The 17,443-nt window shown below is 35.2% G+C and overlaps 1 protein-coding gene across 3 annotated transcripts in view; it reads left to right on the top strand.

Annotated features, from left to right (window-relative positions):
- Positions 1-17,443, top strand: part of NAALADL2 (N-acetylated alpha-linked acidic dipeptidase like 2) — a 1,154,148-nt gene that overhangs the window by 416,818 nt on the left and 719,887 nt on the right. For all 3 annotated transcript variants that reach the window (XM_055569014.1, XM_055569015.1, XM_055569016.1), the window contains exon 3: positions 8,487-8,760. In XM_055569014.1, the coding sequence (XP_055424989.1) occupies positions 8,487-8,760 (274 nt within the window). The remainder of the gene's footprint in view (positions 1-8,486; positions 8,761-17,443) is intronic.

Below are 17,443 nucleotides of genomic sequence, written 5' to 3'. Positions count from 1 at the left end.
CAACGGAAAGAATAAAATACTTAGGAATATATCTACCTAAAGAAACTAAAGACCTATATATAGAAAACTATAAAACACTGGTGAAAGAAATCAAAGAGGACACTAACAGATGGAGAAATATACCATGTTCATGGATTGGAAGAATCAATGTAGTGAAAATGAGTATACTACCCAAAGCAATCTATAGATTCAATGCAATCCCTATCAAGCTACCAACAGCATTCTTCACAGAGCTAGAACAAATAATTTCACAATTTGTATGGAAAAACAAAAAACCTCGAATAGCCAAAGCGATCTTGAGAAAGAAGAATGGAACTGGAGGAATCCACCTACCTGACTTCAGGCTCTACTACAAAGCCACAGTTATCAAGACAGTATGGTACTGGCACAAAGACAGAAATATAGATCAATGGAACAAAATAGAAAGCCCAGAGATAAATCCACGCACATATGGACACCTTATCTTCGACAAAGGAGGCAAGAATATACAATGGATTAAAGACAATCTCTTTAACAAGTGGTGCTGGGAACTCTGGTCAACCACTTGTAAAAGAATGAAACTAGAACACTTTCTAACACCATACACAAAAATAAACTCAAAATGGATTAAAGATCTAAACGTAAGACCAGAAACTATAAAACTCCTAGAGGAGAACATAGGCAAAACACTCTCTGACATACATCACAGCAGGATCCTCTATGACCCACCTCTTTATTGGTTTTTAGTTTGACAAGAAATAGTATAAGTGTAGTCATATGAAAAAGATGACCACTTATGAATATTACATGTCCTGATTGCCATTCCCTCATCTTTTCATGTATACCAATGGCATTAATATTAAAACAAAATTAGATTCTGCTGTGGCCATTTTCTTTAGCATACTTGTCGGTGCCATTAGTTTACAGGAAATAAAATGAATTGCCTCAGACTTAATGAGGCCTTAAGAGAGTATATATATATATAAAAACACATTATTTAAAGGTAAATGCAAATAGTTGCAAAGAGTTCATGGAAAGGTAGATAAATTATTTACAATTGCTTCCTTTCTAGAGTATATATTTTAGGAAGAGAGGTCAAAAAACTAAAAACCCTAATTGGGCCAACTAGATAACATAACATAAAATGCTAGAGTCCTAGGGACCGAGGTACATAGTGAACTGAAGGGCTCATGCTTTGTCTAAAATAGCCAGTCATCCTCCATCCTCCATCCTCCTTCAGAAGCGGAAATTCCGGACCAGTGATATTAGATCTTTAAATTAAAAGATGTGACCAGAAGCAAAAGGAGAAAAAAGAAGAATCAGAAATTCTGGATTTTTTAAAACTTCTGATTCTGAATGTTAATAAAATACAAGATACAGGAAGACCAAATGTTGATTCATACACACTTCAGGTATTTTATATATTGTTAGTTTGTATTGTCTACAATATAATTGAATTCAGAAAAAAATCAGAACAATTTTGTTCCTTTCATATCTCTCTGTTTATACATGTATTGAATACAGCCCAACATGGTACATATAGCCTAAACCTACAGAGAGAGGTCTAGAACAATATAGAAATAAGGGCATTTCAGTTCTTGGAGAGAGATATTGAGGAAAATCTGCCCAGCAACAGCATATGCACATTTCCAATTTGCTGTCCTCATATAAGCTTTGTTTTTCTAAAAATAACAAGCAAAAGAAGCAATTCTGCTTTGCATGACTTTCTTGCTTAGGACTCAAATTAAATGTTTTTGTTCTGTTAGTTTCATATGGGCAGAAAATTAGTTCAAGTGTTCCCAAACAGCATGACTTAATTTGGAAACATGTGTGTATATTTTTAAAGACTCTAAAAATAGTCTGCTGGTCAGTCAGGAAAAGTAATGCTAAAGGTGGAAATTAACAGAAGTTGCTTAGTTGGTACTTATTTCTCACAGTTAGCTTAACAGAGTTCACTATAATTATGTAACATGATTATGGCTATGAAAAGAGCAGTTGGGTGACTATAAGAAAAATCAGAGCTCTGGTTTTAACTATATACCAATTTAAACATTATGCGGCCAAAGGCAACCATGAACCTATGTGAAAATAAGTGTGTGCCCATATTTCAAGAATTAAAACAAGGATTTGGAGTAGTGGGCACTAAAGAATTACATGTTTTCTTCTATTATGTTTGTGTCTTTGTCTTCATTATGTTTTTCTTGTCAAAACTCTAATTTTCTATCATTTTAACACTTACTTTTCATTTTTCATTTGTGTTTCCATACTGTTATGACTTCCAATGACCAAATATCTCTACAGATTGATTTCAATGCATTTCATAAAGATGGGCATATTAGCAGTTGTTTTTCTCATGATTTATGCGATTTACCATGCAATGCATATCATTTAATAGAGAAGATTTCACTCTTGAGTGCTAAAATGAATATGTTCTTGAAAGGTAGTCTTGATTAACAGTGACAAATAACACAAATTCTTACTGATTCTGATTATTGTCCTCATGTAGACATTATCATTCTTTGTGCTGACAATAGCTTTAATGTATTTGTAGTGTCACAGAAAGATAGCATCTAAAAGTTATTTTTAAAATATCAGTATATTAATTCCCCTCATTATATAATGTTATCATTTGAGTCGACCTTGTTGTACTAAATTTGCTATACTGGAAAATAAATGAAAATAAGTATCAATTATATTCTCAGTGTAGTCTTAACAGTATATTAGTAAAAAAAAAAATTACCAATTATTTGCTGTGGTTTCCACTTACTAGGGCTTCCCTGATAGCTCAGTTGGTAAAGAATTCACCTGCAATGCAGGAAACCCCAGTTCAATTCCTGAGTCAGGAAGATCTGCTGGAGAAGGGATAGGCTACCCACTCCAGTATTCTAAGGCTTCCCTTGTGGCTCAGCTCGTGAAGAATCCACCTGCAATGTGGGAGACCTGGATTTGATCCCTGGGTTGGGAAGATGTCCTGGAGAAGGGAAAGGCTACTCACTCCCTTATTCTGGCCTGGACAATTCCATGGACTGTATAGTCCATGGGGTCACAAAGAGTCAGACACAGCTGAGTTACTTTCACTTTCACACCACTTACTAAGCACAAGGAACTGTAGTTGGGTTTTCAAGATGTATTAAAAGGGATAAGACTCAATATTTGTCCTTAAAAGTTTATTTTTTTAGTTTAGTGAAATACATTGATAATTTTGTGTTAATGTCAAGAATAAGGAATCAAGTTGGTGTTTCAGGTACTTTAAAATATTCTCAGTAAAAATGATTATTCTGAAGCATGGAGATCAGTCATTTTTGTTGTGATCTTCTTGAAATGGAATATGCTTCTCCCAATATTTATTCATTGGATTATACAGTTGGTGGTTTAGTTGCTAAGTCATGTCCAACTCTTGCTAATCCATGGACTGTAGCCCACAAGGCTCCAATGATATCGAAGACTTATAATATCCTACTAATTGGATTAAGTTGTGTGAATTAACTTTTAGATTTAGTTTAGATAAATAAGGTGACTTAATTGGTAAGTGATCTTTGACAACTATTTTCCATAAAAACTAGAGAAAGAGTCTCTAAAGCCAGGTACTGTTAACAGTAACATTCTTGTGCAGGGATGGTACATTTTGTAAAAGCTTATTAGCTTTCATGCCTTGCATTAGCATTAATTTTGTTCACATTTCTTCTTTCTAAAACATATTTTTAAATGTTTCATCATGAGATAGTACAATATACAGTCCAAAATATACACAGTATTAACCAAAGATGAAATTATTTCCTATATAAATGTGTGTAAGGAATGAAAGATGAGAAGTTATACCACTGGACTCTTTTTAATTTTTTTTTTAATTCAGGTAGTAACAGATGTATTGGCAGTTTTATTTCTGTATGTCCTAGGTTTTAATCAAGCTTATTTTACTATTTCTGTCATATCAAGTTAAATTAATGACTCGAGTATTGATTACCAGATTTATGCTGGAGATCACCAAGCATGGTATCTTGGTGATCTTGGTGATTATCTGTGTGCCTTCCATAATTTGCAAAGCAGACAGCTATGCTCCATGTTCTCCTTGATCATGAGGAGGTATTAAGGTCTCTTTCAGTTGATATACTTCTGTGATAGCTTTTTTTTTTTTTTAAATGTGGTATATAATAAGCAGGCAGGTTTTTTTTTTTTTTTTGCCTTCATATGGTTCTCAAACTCTGAACTTTAGGCTTCTGTATTCTAAAAATAGTTGTTTTGATTTCCCTAAGTCTTATTTTGTCATGAACATAAAGGCCACTTTCCTCTAACTTCACACCATCCAACTTTTAATTACTTTACTCAAATATTATTCTTTATAACACTCTACATTTTCATTACTTTTGGAAAGCATCAAAGTTTAGAAGACTATCTGCTCCTTCTAAATGGCATGGAAATCTAAAATACAGTGTAGTGGAGAAGAAATCTGACTTACCTAATCTGGGACATTATACAACTTAGTTATATTACCTGACCCTCAAATTTCTTATTTGTAAAGTGGTAACAGTAGATATGTGAGGATCTTTTTGCAAGTTGATTATGCACAGTGTTTTCAGTCTCTATAGTAGACATTCAGTACATGATTTACTGCTGATTTGGCATTTTAGAAGGAAAAAAGTAGTGGGGCACATAGTCATGCTTTGTTTGGCATGATGTTAATGGCTGGCTGGTGAGGAAGGGGAGGGGATGATCCTTTACCCTCCTAACCACTTGATTTCTTGCTATTATGTGTGATATAGCTTTGCCATGCATTTTAGTCTTAATATTTCTAAAGCAAAATTGAGATAAAGTCAATCCATGCTGTAGCATCTTGAAATTTACTGGGCACATACAGTGCATGATTCTGATAGTTTTACTACATTGAATACCAAGTCAAATAACTTTAAAGAAACTTTTGACTTATTAGTGTGCAAAATATCAAACTGCTACAAATATGAGTGTGTGTGTATGTTATTGTACATGCACCTAAGAAAATCTCAGTGAACATTAGTAAATGTGCTGTTTGTTTTCTGTGTATTGTGAGTGTGTTTCTTTAGAGGTTTTTCTTTGACTGCTCATTTACAGTAGAATCTTGGCAGTCCCCCTTATCCTAGGAATACTACATGCATCGCTTCTTCCAATTCTAACACCAGTGTTGCTCTGTGGCTCATCCAGTAGCAGGTGTTGAACATTGATATAAACAGAATTTTGTCTAGCAGAGCTATAATCCTCCCATTTCCAGTCTCTACCGGCCAATGAAATACTAATGCCAAGCTTACTTCCAAATTCAAGTCTAAGGCATCACAGTTCATTTGCTTCCTGCCAAAACTATTGGCCCATGGAAACTCTTATTTTAAAAATTAAAGCAGAGTGAAAGTTTCTCCCAAATTTCATGTGATTTTAGGTGACACACTCCTAATTTTTCAGCTTTCTCTGAAATTAGTAAATTGAGATTATTTTGCAGTTAATTACTTAATAATATTTCTCTTTGAATATAGCAAACTGCCTAGTTATAACAGAACTGTTCACCATGTATTTCAAAATATTTGGGGGGTGGAGTTCAGAAAACTGTAAATTCTCAAAACTTGGGCATTTTAACATTCTAAGGGGTTTGGAATGATTAGTAGATAGAATCATTTGAACCAACCATTTGTATCAATAAAACTAATTTATGTGAAACAACTTAGATTTAAAGGTTACATAATTTTAGAACACATTATTCATATAGCTTCCTTAAATCTTTTTTCAAGGGGAGTGGTGCAGAAGGCAAAACTCATATAAACAATTTGATAAATTTAAAACAACTTGATTAATTTTAAATTATATTTTAATTTAAAAAGAGTTAAAAGTTAATATTAGGAAGATTGGCCTCGAAGAGGTATTTATTAGCTTAATTATTTGGAATGTTGGCAATGGCACCCCACTCCAGTGCTTTTGCCTGGAAAATCCCATGGACAGAGGAGCCTGCTAGGCTTCAGTCCATGGGGTCGCTAGAGTCGGACACGACTGAGCTTTCATGCATGACACTTTCATGCATTGGGGAAGGAAATGGCAACCCACTCCAGTGTTCTTGCCTGGAGAATCCCAGGGACGGGGGAGCCTGGTGGGCTGCAGTCTGTGGGGTCGCACAGAGTCGGACACGACTGAAGCGACTTAGCAGCATCAGGAAATATTTATTAGGAAATGTTTCTTCAATCATTTTCTAAGGGCCGATATTTTTATAACTATGTGTATAACAAAGCTTTGTTAACATAACATATAACATATAACATATTTGTTATATTGGTATAATGGTATTCAGAGTACTATAATACATGTTCCTTTAAATCCAGCTAACAACCATAGTATGCAAGATTTTGATAAGATAATCTCTATCAGGTAGAGATAATGTATAACATGGTATATCAATAAATATTGAAGAAATATTTATAAAGTAAGTGCAGAAGAAGTAGGATTGTGTCCTAATTCTTAACTGTTTTTCCAGATTTTTTCCCGCTTATATGTTATGGGAATAGTAATAAGTCCTTATAAAGGCTTCATATCTAATACGTAGAGGTAGGTGCTCAAGTTTTAATGTAATTCTAATCATAATCTTGATATGGAAATTGATACATGTATTTTAATATTAATATGGAAGAGAAAAAATAATGAAGATATTCTTGAGGAAGAACAATTAGAGGACTTGCCATTCTGAATATTGAGCCATATTTTAAGGTAATAATGATTTAAATGGAGTATTGCTATGAAGATGTATCAAAAAGATGAATGGAATTGACTAAGGAGCCTGGTCAGACCCAAAGACATGTAGAAATATATATATAAATGAAAGAATTGTTATTGCACATGAGTGAAGAATGTAGCAATTGGAACCAGGATGATTATTAATACACACAAAATAATATTGGGTAATATTGCATTCATTTCTACCACACCACACATACACACACACACATAGATATTCCAGGTAAACACTGAAATGTGAAAAACTTAATTCTTTAAATCTTTTCTAAAAATAACTTCATTACCTCAGATTTTAGAAGGACTCAGAAAAATGTGCAAACCATTACATTGTATTAACAAAAAAGACATGCACACAAAGGCTTTCTGGAGCAAATGACACCATACTGTGGCCAGAGGATGGTACCATATGTTCTATTCAATAGAAACAAGAAACCACAAACCTCAAAAATTGCACATTAAGATTATAAAATTTTATTTCATCATAAAACAAGACATTGAAAATGAAAGAGAAACCAAAAATTGGGAGAAGGTAAGTACCCTGTTGTTGTTCAGTCACTAAGTTATATCCTACTCTTTGCGGCCTCATGGACTAAAGCACACCAGGCTTCCCTGTCCTTCACTATCTCCTGGAGTTTGCTCAGACTCATGACCATTGAAGTGATGATGCCAACCATATCATCCTTTGCTGCTCCCTTCTCCTCCTGCCCTCAATCTTTCCCAGAATCAGGGTCTTTTCCAATGAGTTGTCTCTTCACATCAGGTGGCCAAAGTATTGAAGCTTCAGCTTCAGCATCAGTCCTTATAATGAATATTCAGTGTTGATTTCCTTTAGGATTGACTGGTTTTGTTTGGGGGTTTTTAAATAAGTACTGAGAAAAATAATGTGATGGGCAAAAATAATAAAAAAAATCCATACTATTAGATAATAGTTTAGATAGAAATGTCATGTTTATAGGAAGATAGATACATTTTTTTTTTGCCAAAAAACAAAAAGAGCTGGTTCCTTTATATTCTAGCCCCAAACAAAGCAAAACTTTATTAAATTTTAACATTTTAATTTCCTATGTCTCATTCTTTTCCAGGTTCTATGCATATTTTTAACCACAGTTTTTCTGGTTTCTAGGATGTTATAAGCAAAAATAGTATTACTATGGACTTGGAACAGGTATAGAAATACATTTATAGACTACACAGCAAGAATACATGAAAATTAACTTTATATTGGTTTGACAATATGTGATTGGCTTTAACAGGATATGATTTTACTGCATATCATGATTTTCATAGCATCATATAATTTGACATGTAATTTGTATCAAGATTTGCCTGTAAATCATTTTAAATAGCAATAGCTGTGTATTAATCACATGGCTTTATATGTAATTATGTTAACTACAATACGTAACTGTCTCAGCCAGCATGATCACTCATTTTGGAGCCCAGTTTTAAATAAGATTATGTTGATGTCAATAGAAGGATCAGAACTAATAAAATAATTATTTGGCATTGATTACTCTCCTCTCGGTAGTCCCATAGTTCTTTATTAGTTCTTAAGTAAGAGTTTAATTCATTCTGCTTTGATTTTGTATAATTTCTGTACAAGCTCATCACCTCTACCAAACTGAGTTTCTTGTGTGGCATCCTGTCTCATTCATCTTTCATATCCTGTATCTATTGATAATAGTTCATATAGTGAACAGCCATAACTCAAAAGAATAAAGATTTTCCTGTTTTTTTTTAAGAGTATTTTTTTTAATTTCTTTCAGAAATTTGGTACAGCTGTACAAAAGTGAAGATGACATGGAAATTTCAAAGAAGATTAAGACTCAGTGGACTTCTTTGGGCTTAGAAGATGTACAGCTTGTAAATTACTCTGTGTTGCTGAACCTGCCAGGTCTTTCTCCCAGCTCTGTGACTCTGAGCAGCAGTGGCCAGTGCTTTCATCCTAATGGCCAGCCTTGCAGTGAAGAAGCCAGAAAATGGAGCAGCCAAGACCTGCTATATTCATACGCAGCCTATTCTGCCAATGGAATTCTCGAGGTAATATGACCATTTATCTCTGTCATTTACAGTGAAATGAAATTAGAAAACAACAGCTTTCATCTAAATTGAACTAACTGGCAAGATACAGAATACCAAAGTAACCATTAAATGTTCTCAGTGTAGAGGTGCCAGGAAAGGGGAAGGAAGATTTAAATTGCCTGACCCTTGTCATATTTGGAAAGTGAAAACATGTTAGAAGAATTTAATTCAAAAGTGTTGAATGTGTGACTGAGTCATTCACATTTCGCTTAGCTCTTACAGTGCAAATTCATTTTCTTCTTTGGTTCTAAGGAGGCAAGTTTTAATAGATTGATGTGGACAGAAAGAATAGAAATGGAGGCCGTTGTGTTTTGAGATTGTGTATGCACACAAGAAATGAAGTGGAAAATGGATGTGATTATTCACACATTTAAGATTTGATATACAGTGTTTCTGCTTTATGATGGAAAATGCATGAAAAAGGGACCAGGTATGAATTTTTCACTTTAGTCTTTCTAAGTTAGCTGTTTTTTGTTTGTTTGTTTTGTTCTGTTTTTTAATGTGTTTTTCCGGCATTGTGGTTAGGTGCACAGCTTCTAGAGACACGTGGACTAGTTTCAATTCTCAAATCCCCAGTTATCACTGATAATTAAGCATCTAAGGCTGAGTTTTCTCATCTCTGTAATGGGGATAATAATGGTCCCAGCTTCATAATCTTGTTGTGAGAATTGAATTAATAGATGTAAGTCGTGGAGGATAGAGCTTAGCCTATTATAAGAAAAATATAGCAGTTAGACTTCAAGCATTTAAGTGGTCACTAGTTTCCTTTACCTGGAAAAATCCTATGGACGGAGGAGCCTGGTAGGCTGCCGTCCATGGGGTCGCTAGGAGTCGGACACGACTGAGCAACTTCACTTTCACTATTCACTTTCATGCATTGGAGAAGGAAATGGCAACCCACTCCAGGGTTCTTGCCTGGAGAATCCCAGGGACGAGGGAGCCTGGTGGGCTGCCATCTGTGGGGTTGCACAGAGTCGGACATGACTGAAGTGCCTTAGCAGCAGCAGCAGCAGTTTCTTTTATGGGCAAATTTTCCATATCTATGTAAAAGTCTCATTTTAATAAACACATTTAGTTTCTTTATAAAGCTGTAAATTTCTTCTATAGATTTTGTGTGAATAAAATGATGTTTCTGCTAATTATTGACACAGCTTTTTAAGTTTCTAATTTATGATTAAGTCAGAATAAGATGATTAATTTAAATCATTTAGAGTTACATTGCATAAATATAGGCTTGTTTCTAAACTTTTGTTAATTTATGGGGAGAGGCAGTTAACTGATCCTTCAGCACTGTTTTTGTTCTGTGTTTTAACATCGTTGACATCTAGCATATCTACTACACATAACCAGCACCATCTTGGAAGTCTTTTTATTAATTAAAAGTTAATGTAATATTCAGTGTAATATTTCTAGTGTAGGACTCATGGTTTGATTTGATTACTATACCCTATTTCTGATAGACAATAATAGAAATGTACTTGCATATTAGTAGAAATAGAAGGAGGCTGCTAGCTTTCTTTCTTTGGTTCAGAAACTTCAGTCTTAAGTTGAGATTCTAAAGTTAACGCACAGATTTTCTCTCAGACTCCCAAACCTGTGTAAGTGAAAGTCACTCAGTTGTGTCAGACTCTTTGCAACTCCATGGGCTATACAGTCCATGGAATTCTCCAGGCCAGAATACTTGAGTGGTTAGCCTTTCCCTTCTCCAGGGGATCTTCCCAACCCAGGGATTGAACCCAGGTCTCCCACATTATGGGTGGGTTCTTTACCACTGAGCTACAAGGAAAGCCCAAAATTCCAGGCTCCTACTTATTCCAGTTGATTAAAGTATATCAAAGTCATCTCCTTCCCTAAACAAAGCACATCGCAAACACAGAACAACAATAAAATCCCAGAAGATTGAAAAGGTCCTTGGAATCACCCCCATTTATTTTCTTTTCAATTTCCTCTGGCAAACATTCATTATTCCTTGACTGAGCTGATAGGTAAAAGTCAAGAAACTATAACTTGTATCTCTGTTGTCTCTGTATGGATGTCTCTAATAATCCTCTGGACACACTGAATTGTTTTTTGTATTCCTATGTAATCATATCTCTGATTATTATACATTTATCATATCAATTATGTGTTTAAATTTTCTGTTTCATATTTTAAAAAATCAAAGTGTACTATAGAATCGTGGAGGTACTTAACTGTTTGTGAAGTGACAAGTCATGGAACCCTACACTCTTGGTGGGACTGTAAATTGGTATAGCCACTATTTAAAACAGTATGTAGGTTCTTCAGGAAAACTAAAAATAGAGCTACCATGCTGCTGCTAAGTCGCTTCAGTCATGTCCGACTCTGTGCGACCCCAGAGATAACAGCCCACCAGGCTCCCCTGTCCCCAGGATTCTCCAAGCAAGAACACTGGAGTGGGTTGCCATTTCCTTCTCCAAAGCATGAAAGTGAAAAGTGAAAGTGAAGTTGCTCAGTCGTGTCCGACTCTTAGCGACCCCATGGACTGCAGCCTACCAGGCTCCTCCGTCCATGGGATTTTCCAGGCAAGAGTACTGGAGTGGGGTGCCATTGCCTTCTCCAAGAGCTACCATATGACCAAGCAATTCCACTTCTGAGTATATATTCGAAGAAAATAAAAACACTAACTTGAAAATATATACCCACCCCAGTGTTCATAGAGATGGTATTTTACACATACACACAAACACATAGACAGTGGTATGTTACTCAGCCATAAAAAATGAAATTTTGCCACTTGAAACAACATGGGTGGACCTGGACAGTATTAGGCTTAGCGAAATGTCAGAAACAGAAAGACAAATACATTATTTTATCACTTATGTGTGGAATATAAAAAATAAAATGAATAATATAACAAAACAGAAAAAAAACTCATAAATGTTGAGAACAAACTAGTGGTTACTAGTTGGAAGAGGGAAAGGAAAGGGAAAAATAAGGGATTAATAAGTATAAACTACTATGTATAAAATAAATAAGCTACAAAGATGTACAGCATAGGAAATATAGCCAATATTTTATAATGACTTTAAATGATGTATAATCTATAAAAATATTGAATCACTATGTTGTATACCTGAAACTAATATAATATTAACAATTATACTTGAATTTTTTAAGAAACTAGCATTTTTAATAAAGAAATATTGGAAAATTAAAAATATGACTATTAAAAAGGAGAAATAAAGTTAGCTATAAATGTAGAAATGTATTCTATCTTTGAAATATTGGGCCTAGATATGAAGAAATAATATTAAAAGAACTAAAATGCAATTATGGATAAAACAAATACCTTGTATTTGAAGAACATATTTAAGAAGTTAACTGCAAATTAGATGAAGATGTTGGTATTAAGAATTTTTTAGAATTATTTTACCAATTCAAATCTGTTATACTAAGTACATAATAATTTAAATATTTATATACATAATAAAGAATACACCCCTCTGGTGGCTCAAATGATAAAGAATCCACCTGAAATGCGGAAGGCCCAGGTTAGATCCTTGGGTTAGAAAGATCCCCTGGAGAAAGGAATGGCTACCCAATCCACTATTCTTGCCTGGATAATTCTAGAGAGAAGCCTGGTGGGCTACAGTTTATGGGGGGTGGTCACAAAGAGTCAGATACGACTGAGCAACTAACCACTTCACTTCATGTTAATATTGATTTGTTGAATTCACACTGTATCACTATGTTAGTATTATAATTTTCAAAAGCAATTTCTAGGTGACTATATTATATGCATACGTAATGCTTGCATATATTTTATATACATGTTTTAGACAGATGTATTAGTGAAACTCATATATTCTAGTTAATAGGATACTGGTGAATTTTCCATGTTTCTTCAGGATATTTCCTAATTCAAATTAAGCTTGAGAGGTTGCTGCTGATGATACAGGCATACATACTTTTTGATTTTGAGCACATTGTGTTTGCATGAATTTCTATCAGGCAGAGCCATTATCAAGTTCTTAAATTATTCTAGTCTGACTGCCAGCCAAGCTTCTCACTACTTTTGCTTTTGACAAGGTTATTTGTAGAAGAGGCGTACCCTTTTTCTTTGAAGAGATGTCATGTTCATTCATCATATGACTGTTTTGTATAAGCTTCCAATTTTTGCTTTCTGGTAACAGTCTAAACAGCATTTGTGATATCTGAGATCTACTTTGAAAACCTACTTAGTGTCAGCATGATGGATGGTGTACTTTGCAACTTCTTTGTAATTCATTGTGCACCAGAAAGGTGACATTGTTTACCCCATCATAATGACAGGTGGGTCAGTAAAATGGTTCTAAGGAGAGTTGCCCTGTCAGATGCAAAATATATATTAAAATGGATATATAAATAATTTAGCATGAGTGAGGTTAGTTACTGTGGAAAATTCTTAAAGAGATGGGAATACCAGACCACCTGCCCTGCCTCCTGAGAAATCTGTATGTAGGTCAAGAAGGAACAGTTAGAGCTGGACATGGAACAACAGAGTGGTTCCAAATAGGAAAAGGAGTACATCAAGGCTGTATATTATCACCCTGCCTATTTAACTTATATGCAGAGTACATCATGAAAAATGCCAGGCTGGATGAAGCACAAGCTGGAATCAGGATTGCTGGGAAAAATATCAATAACCTCAGATATGCAGATGGCACTACCCTTATGGCAGAAAGTGGAGAACTAAAAAGCCTCTTGATGAAAGTGAAAGAGAAGAGGAGAAAACATTGGCTTAAAACTCAACATTCAGAAAACTAATTATGGCATTTGGACCCATCACTTTATGTCAAATAGATGGGGAAACCATGGAAACAGTGAGAGACTTTATTTGGGGAGTTCCAAAATCACTGCAGATGGTGACTACTGCCATGACCTTGGAAGAAAGGCTATGATCAACCTAGACAGCATATTAAAAAGCAGAGACATTACTTTACCAACAAAGATCTGTCTAGTCAAAGCTATGGTTTTTCCAGTAGTCATGTATGGATATGAGAGTTGGACTATAGAGACAGCTGTGTGCCGAAGAATTGATGCTTTTGAGCTGTGGTGTTGGAGAAGACTCTTGAGAGTCCTTTGGACTGCAAAGATATCCAATCAGTCCATCCTAAAGGAGATCAGTCTTCAATATTCATTGGAAGGGCTGATGCTAAAGCTGAAACTGCAATACTTTGGCCACCTGATGTGAAGAACCAACTCATTTGAAAAGACCCTGATGCTGGGAAAGACTGAAGGTGGGAGGAGAAGGGGACGACATTGGATGAGATGGTTGGATGGCATCACCGACAAGATGGACATGAGTTTGGGTAAGCTCCACGAGTTGGTGATGGTCAGGGAAGCCTGGTGTGCTCCCTCCATAGGTTTGCATAAAGTCAGACACATCTGAGTGACTGAACTTAACTGAACTGAGATTAGTTTCAGGGAGTAATAGTGATTTATATTTTTATTAATGGGAAGTATCAGCTGTAATATCATCATAATGGTAAGACACTGATAGTGCTGACAATGTCTAGTCAGTTTCATAAATAGTATATATGGCTTTATATAATTTACATGCAATTGTTTCTTTTGTCCTTTGTGAACCCCATACAGATACAGAAAAACAATGGGAACAATTAATATTTATTTAATAAAAGTTGGTCACATTGGGTCTACCATGTTCTTATTTTGAATAAAGGATTTGTTTTTAATCCGATACGCTTTATGAATTTTTGAGTTTTCTTTCTGTTAAGCATTATTTTGCATTTGAAAGAAAAGCCAAGTGATGCAATTCTATGAAGAAACATTTTCAACAACTCATTTACTGTGCATGCAATATTGTTACCAACACACTTAACACTATCCCATTCCTCAGAAAGCATAGTTCACTAGCCCAGACTAGCAACTTTCCATATTATCTGCATACCCATTGTTTGGTTACTTCAATTCTCTAAGCTTCAAGGTCCTCATCTGTAAAAGAGGAATAATTATACTACCTCAAGTGATTGCTGTGGGCAAGAAATGATAGAAACCATATAAATGGTCTGCTACTTAGAAGTACTCAATAAATGTTACCTATTGCTGTGATTAGTAGTTGATAAAAGGAGACACCTTCAAATGGGAGAAATTAAGAAAATAGTAGAACTATACATCATAAAATTTGGAGTACAAATTTTTAACATATTGTGTGAATATAATTTTCCTATCTTCTATTTAACAAAACAAATATTAGTAAGGGAGGAAAATGCCTTAAGCATGAATACATAGTAAAATATATATAATCCCTGACTATATTTTTTCTTTTAAAACTGAAAGCTCTAATAAAAGAAATATTTCATTTTTGAATGCAGAATGACAAATCATGTCAATTTGGGACTGAAGAGAGTTCCTTGTCTTTGTTTTGTAAAATATCAAGACCTAGTGTATTAACACATGATATCTGAAAACTACATCGAATATTTTGTCAAAAAATCTGAAGAGAGAAAATAATAACTGGCATGGAATCCTTGGATAACTTGTAGTCAGATGTCTATTTTCTCATGGCTGGGAAAACTTTGTCTTCTTCTTTTATTTTTAATGTTATCAAGCAAAGGCAAACTCAACAGTGTTATGGCAGAAGGAAAAGCTATATGCATTTACCACTGAATTCTTTTTGTTACAGATAAAAATATCAGAAAGCTAACAGAACAGACTGAAATTATATTGTTTTTCTGGGTGTGAAAATGAATCTATACTCTCACAAACAGAAATGTGAGCTTGGAGCAGTTTTTCAATATTGAAAAGGATTTTGCATTTTATTTGTCCCCCCTCTTTTTTCTCTTGTGGAATCCATCTTTTGGTCAACAGTGCACAACAGTGTGAAATGAATGGTTTTGAACACAGTTATATATAAGCGATTCACTTTTTGAACGCTGTAGAAAATCCCTTGGTTTAATATGATCTTCTGTTTCTGATTTCATGTGGAGAAGGTGATGGCACCCCACCCCAATACTCTTGCCTGGCAAATCCCATGGACGGAGGAGCCTGGTAGGCTGAGGTCCATACGGTCGCGAAGAGTTGGACGCGACTGAGCTACTTCGCTTTCACTTTTCACTCTCACACATTGGAGAAGGAAATGGCAACCCACTCCAGTGTTCTTGCCTGGAGAATGCCAGGGACGGGGGAGCCTGGTGGGCTGCCGTCTATGGGGTCACACAGAGTCGGACACAACTGAAGTGACTTAGCAGCAGTGAAGTAACGAAGTTAGCAGAAGAATTTCATAATTGGCTGATTTTTTCCCCAAATTAATCCATGTAGTTAGTTTTCACATATTTAAGGTATATATTATTCCTGGATTTAAAATTTAGATAGAAACATTTACAAATGAAGAAGTGATCTATCATAACATAGCATCCATAGTTAAATATTTGTTAGGGAGATTGCATCTTATTCCCAGGAAACATCAAAAGCTTACTTTATGAAATAAAAGTTTACAGCAAAGATAGCTGATTTTTCCTAAACAGTTAAAGTACACTGGACTATTTTTCTCCATCTTCATTAGAAGAAATGTGGCGTTTTGACTCAGAAGGTGTTTGCCTACAGATTGCTAATTTGACCAGTTATTTCTAAAGATTTTGCATCACCATAACTATATGATAGAACATTCTAGGTTAGAATTATTAGTTTTAATATGAATATGCTTATTTAACTTATATGCTGAGTACATCATGAGAAACGCTGGGCTGGAAGAAGCACAAGCTGGAATCAAGATTACGGAGAGAAATATCAAGAACCTCAGAGATGCAGATAACACCACCCTTATGGCAGAAAGTGAAGAACTAAAGAGCCTCTTGATGAAAGTGAAAGAGGAGAGTGAAAAAGTTGGCTTAAAGCTCAACATTCAGAAAACTAAGATCATGACATCCGGTCCCATCACTTCATGGCAAATAGATGGGTAAAGAGTAACTGATTTTATTTTTCTGGGCTTCAAAATCACTGCAAACGGTGATTGCAGCTATGATATTAAAAGACACTTACTCCTTGGAAGGAAAGTTATGACCAACCTAGACAGCATATTAAAAAGCAGAGACATTACTTTGTCAACAAAGGTCTGTCTAGTCAAGGCTATGCTTTTTCCAGTGGTCATGTATGGATGTGAGAGTTGGACTATAAAGAAAGCTGAGCACCGAAGAATTGATGCTTTTGAACTGTGGTGTTGGAGAAGACTCTTGGGAATCCCTTGGACTGCAAGAAGATCCATCCTAAAGGAGATCAGTCCTGGGTGTTCATTGGAAGGACTGATGTTGAAGCTGAAACTCCAATACTTTGGCCACCGGATGCGAAGAGTCGACTCATTTGAAAAGACCCTGATGCTGGGAAACATTGAGGGCAGGAGTAGAAGGGGATGACAGAGGATGAGATGGTTGGATGGCATCACCAACTCAATGGACATGGGTTTGGGTGGACTCAGAGTTGGTGATGGACAGGGAGTTCTGGCGTGCTGTGGTTCATGGGGCTTCAAAGAGTCGGACACGACTGAGAGACTGAACTGAACTGAATATGATTTTAAGCATACCACTTATAATGTTGTGATAAAGTAACTTTCTTTGCAGATTTAATTTATAGTTTAATTTCCATAAAATGCCAGTAAACGGTTTACAAATAAGGTTTACCTTAT

The sequence above is a fragment of the Bubalus kerabau genome, chromosome 2, assembly GCF_029407905.1.
Source record: "Bubalus kerabau isolate K-KA32 ecotype Philippines breed swamp buffalo chromosome 2, PCC_UOA_SB_1v2, whole genome shotgun sequence".
NCBI lineage: Eukaryota > Metazoa > Chordata > Mammalia > Artiodactyla > Bovidae > Bubalus > Bubalus kerabau.
Note: the sequence above shows the minus strand (reverse complement) of the source record. Positions and strands in the feature narration are given on the sequence as shown.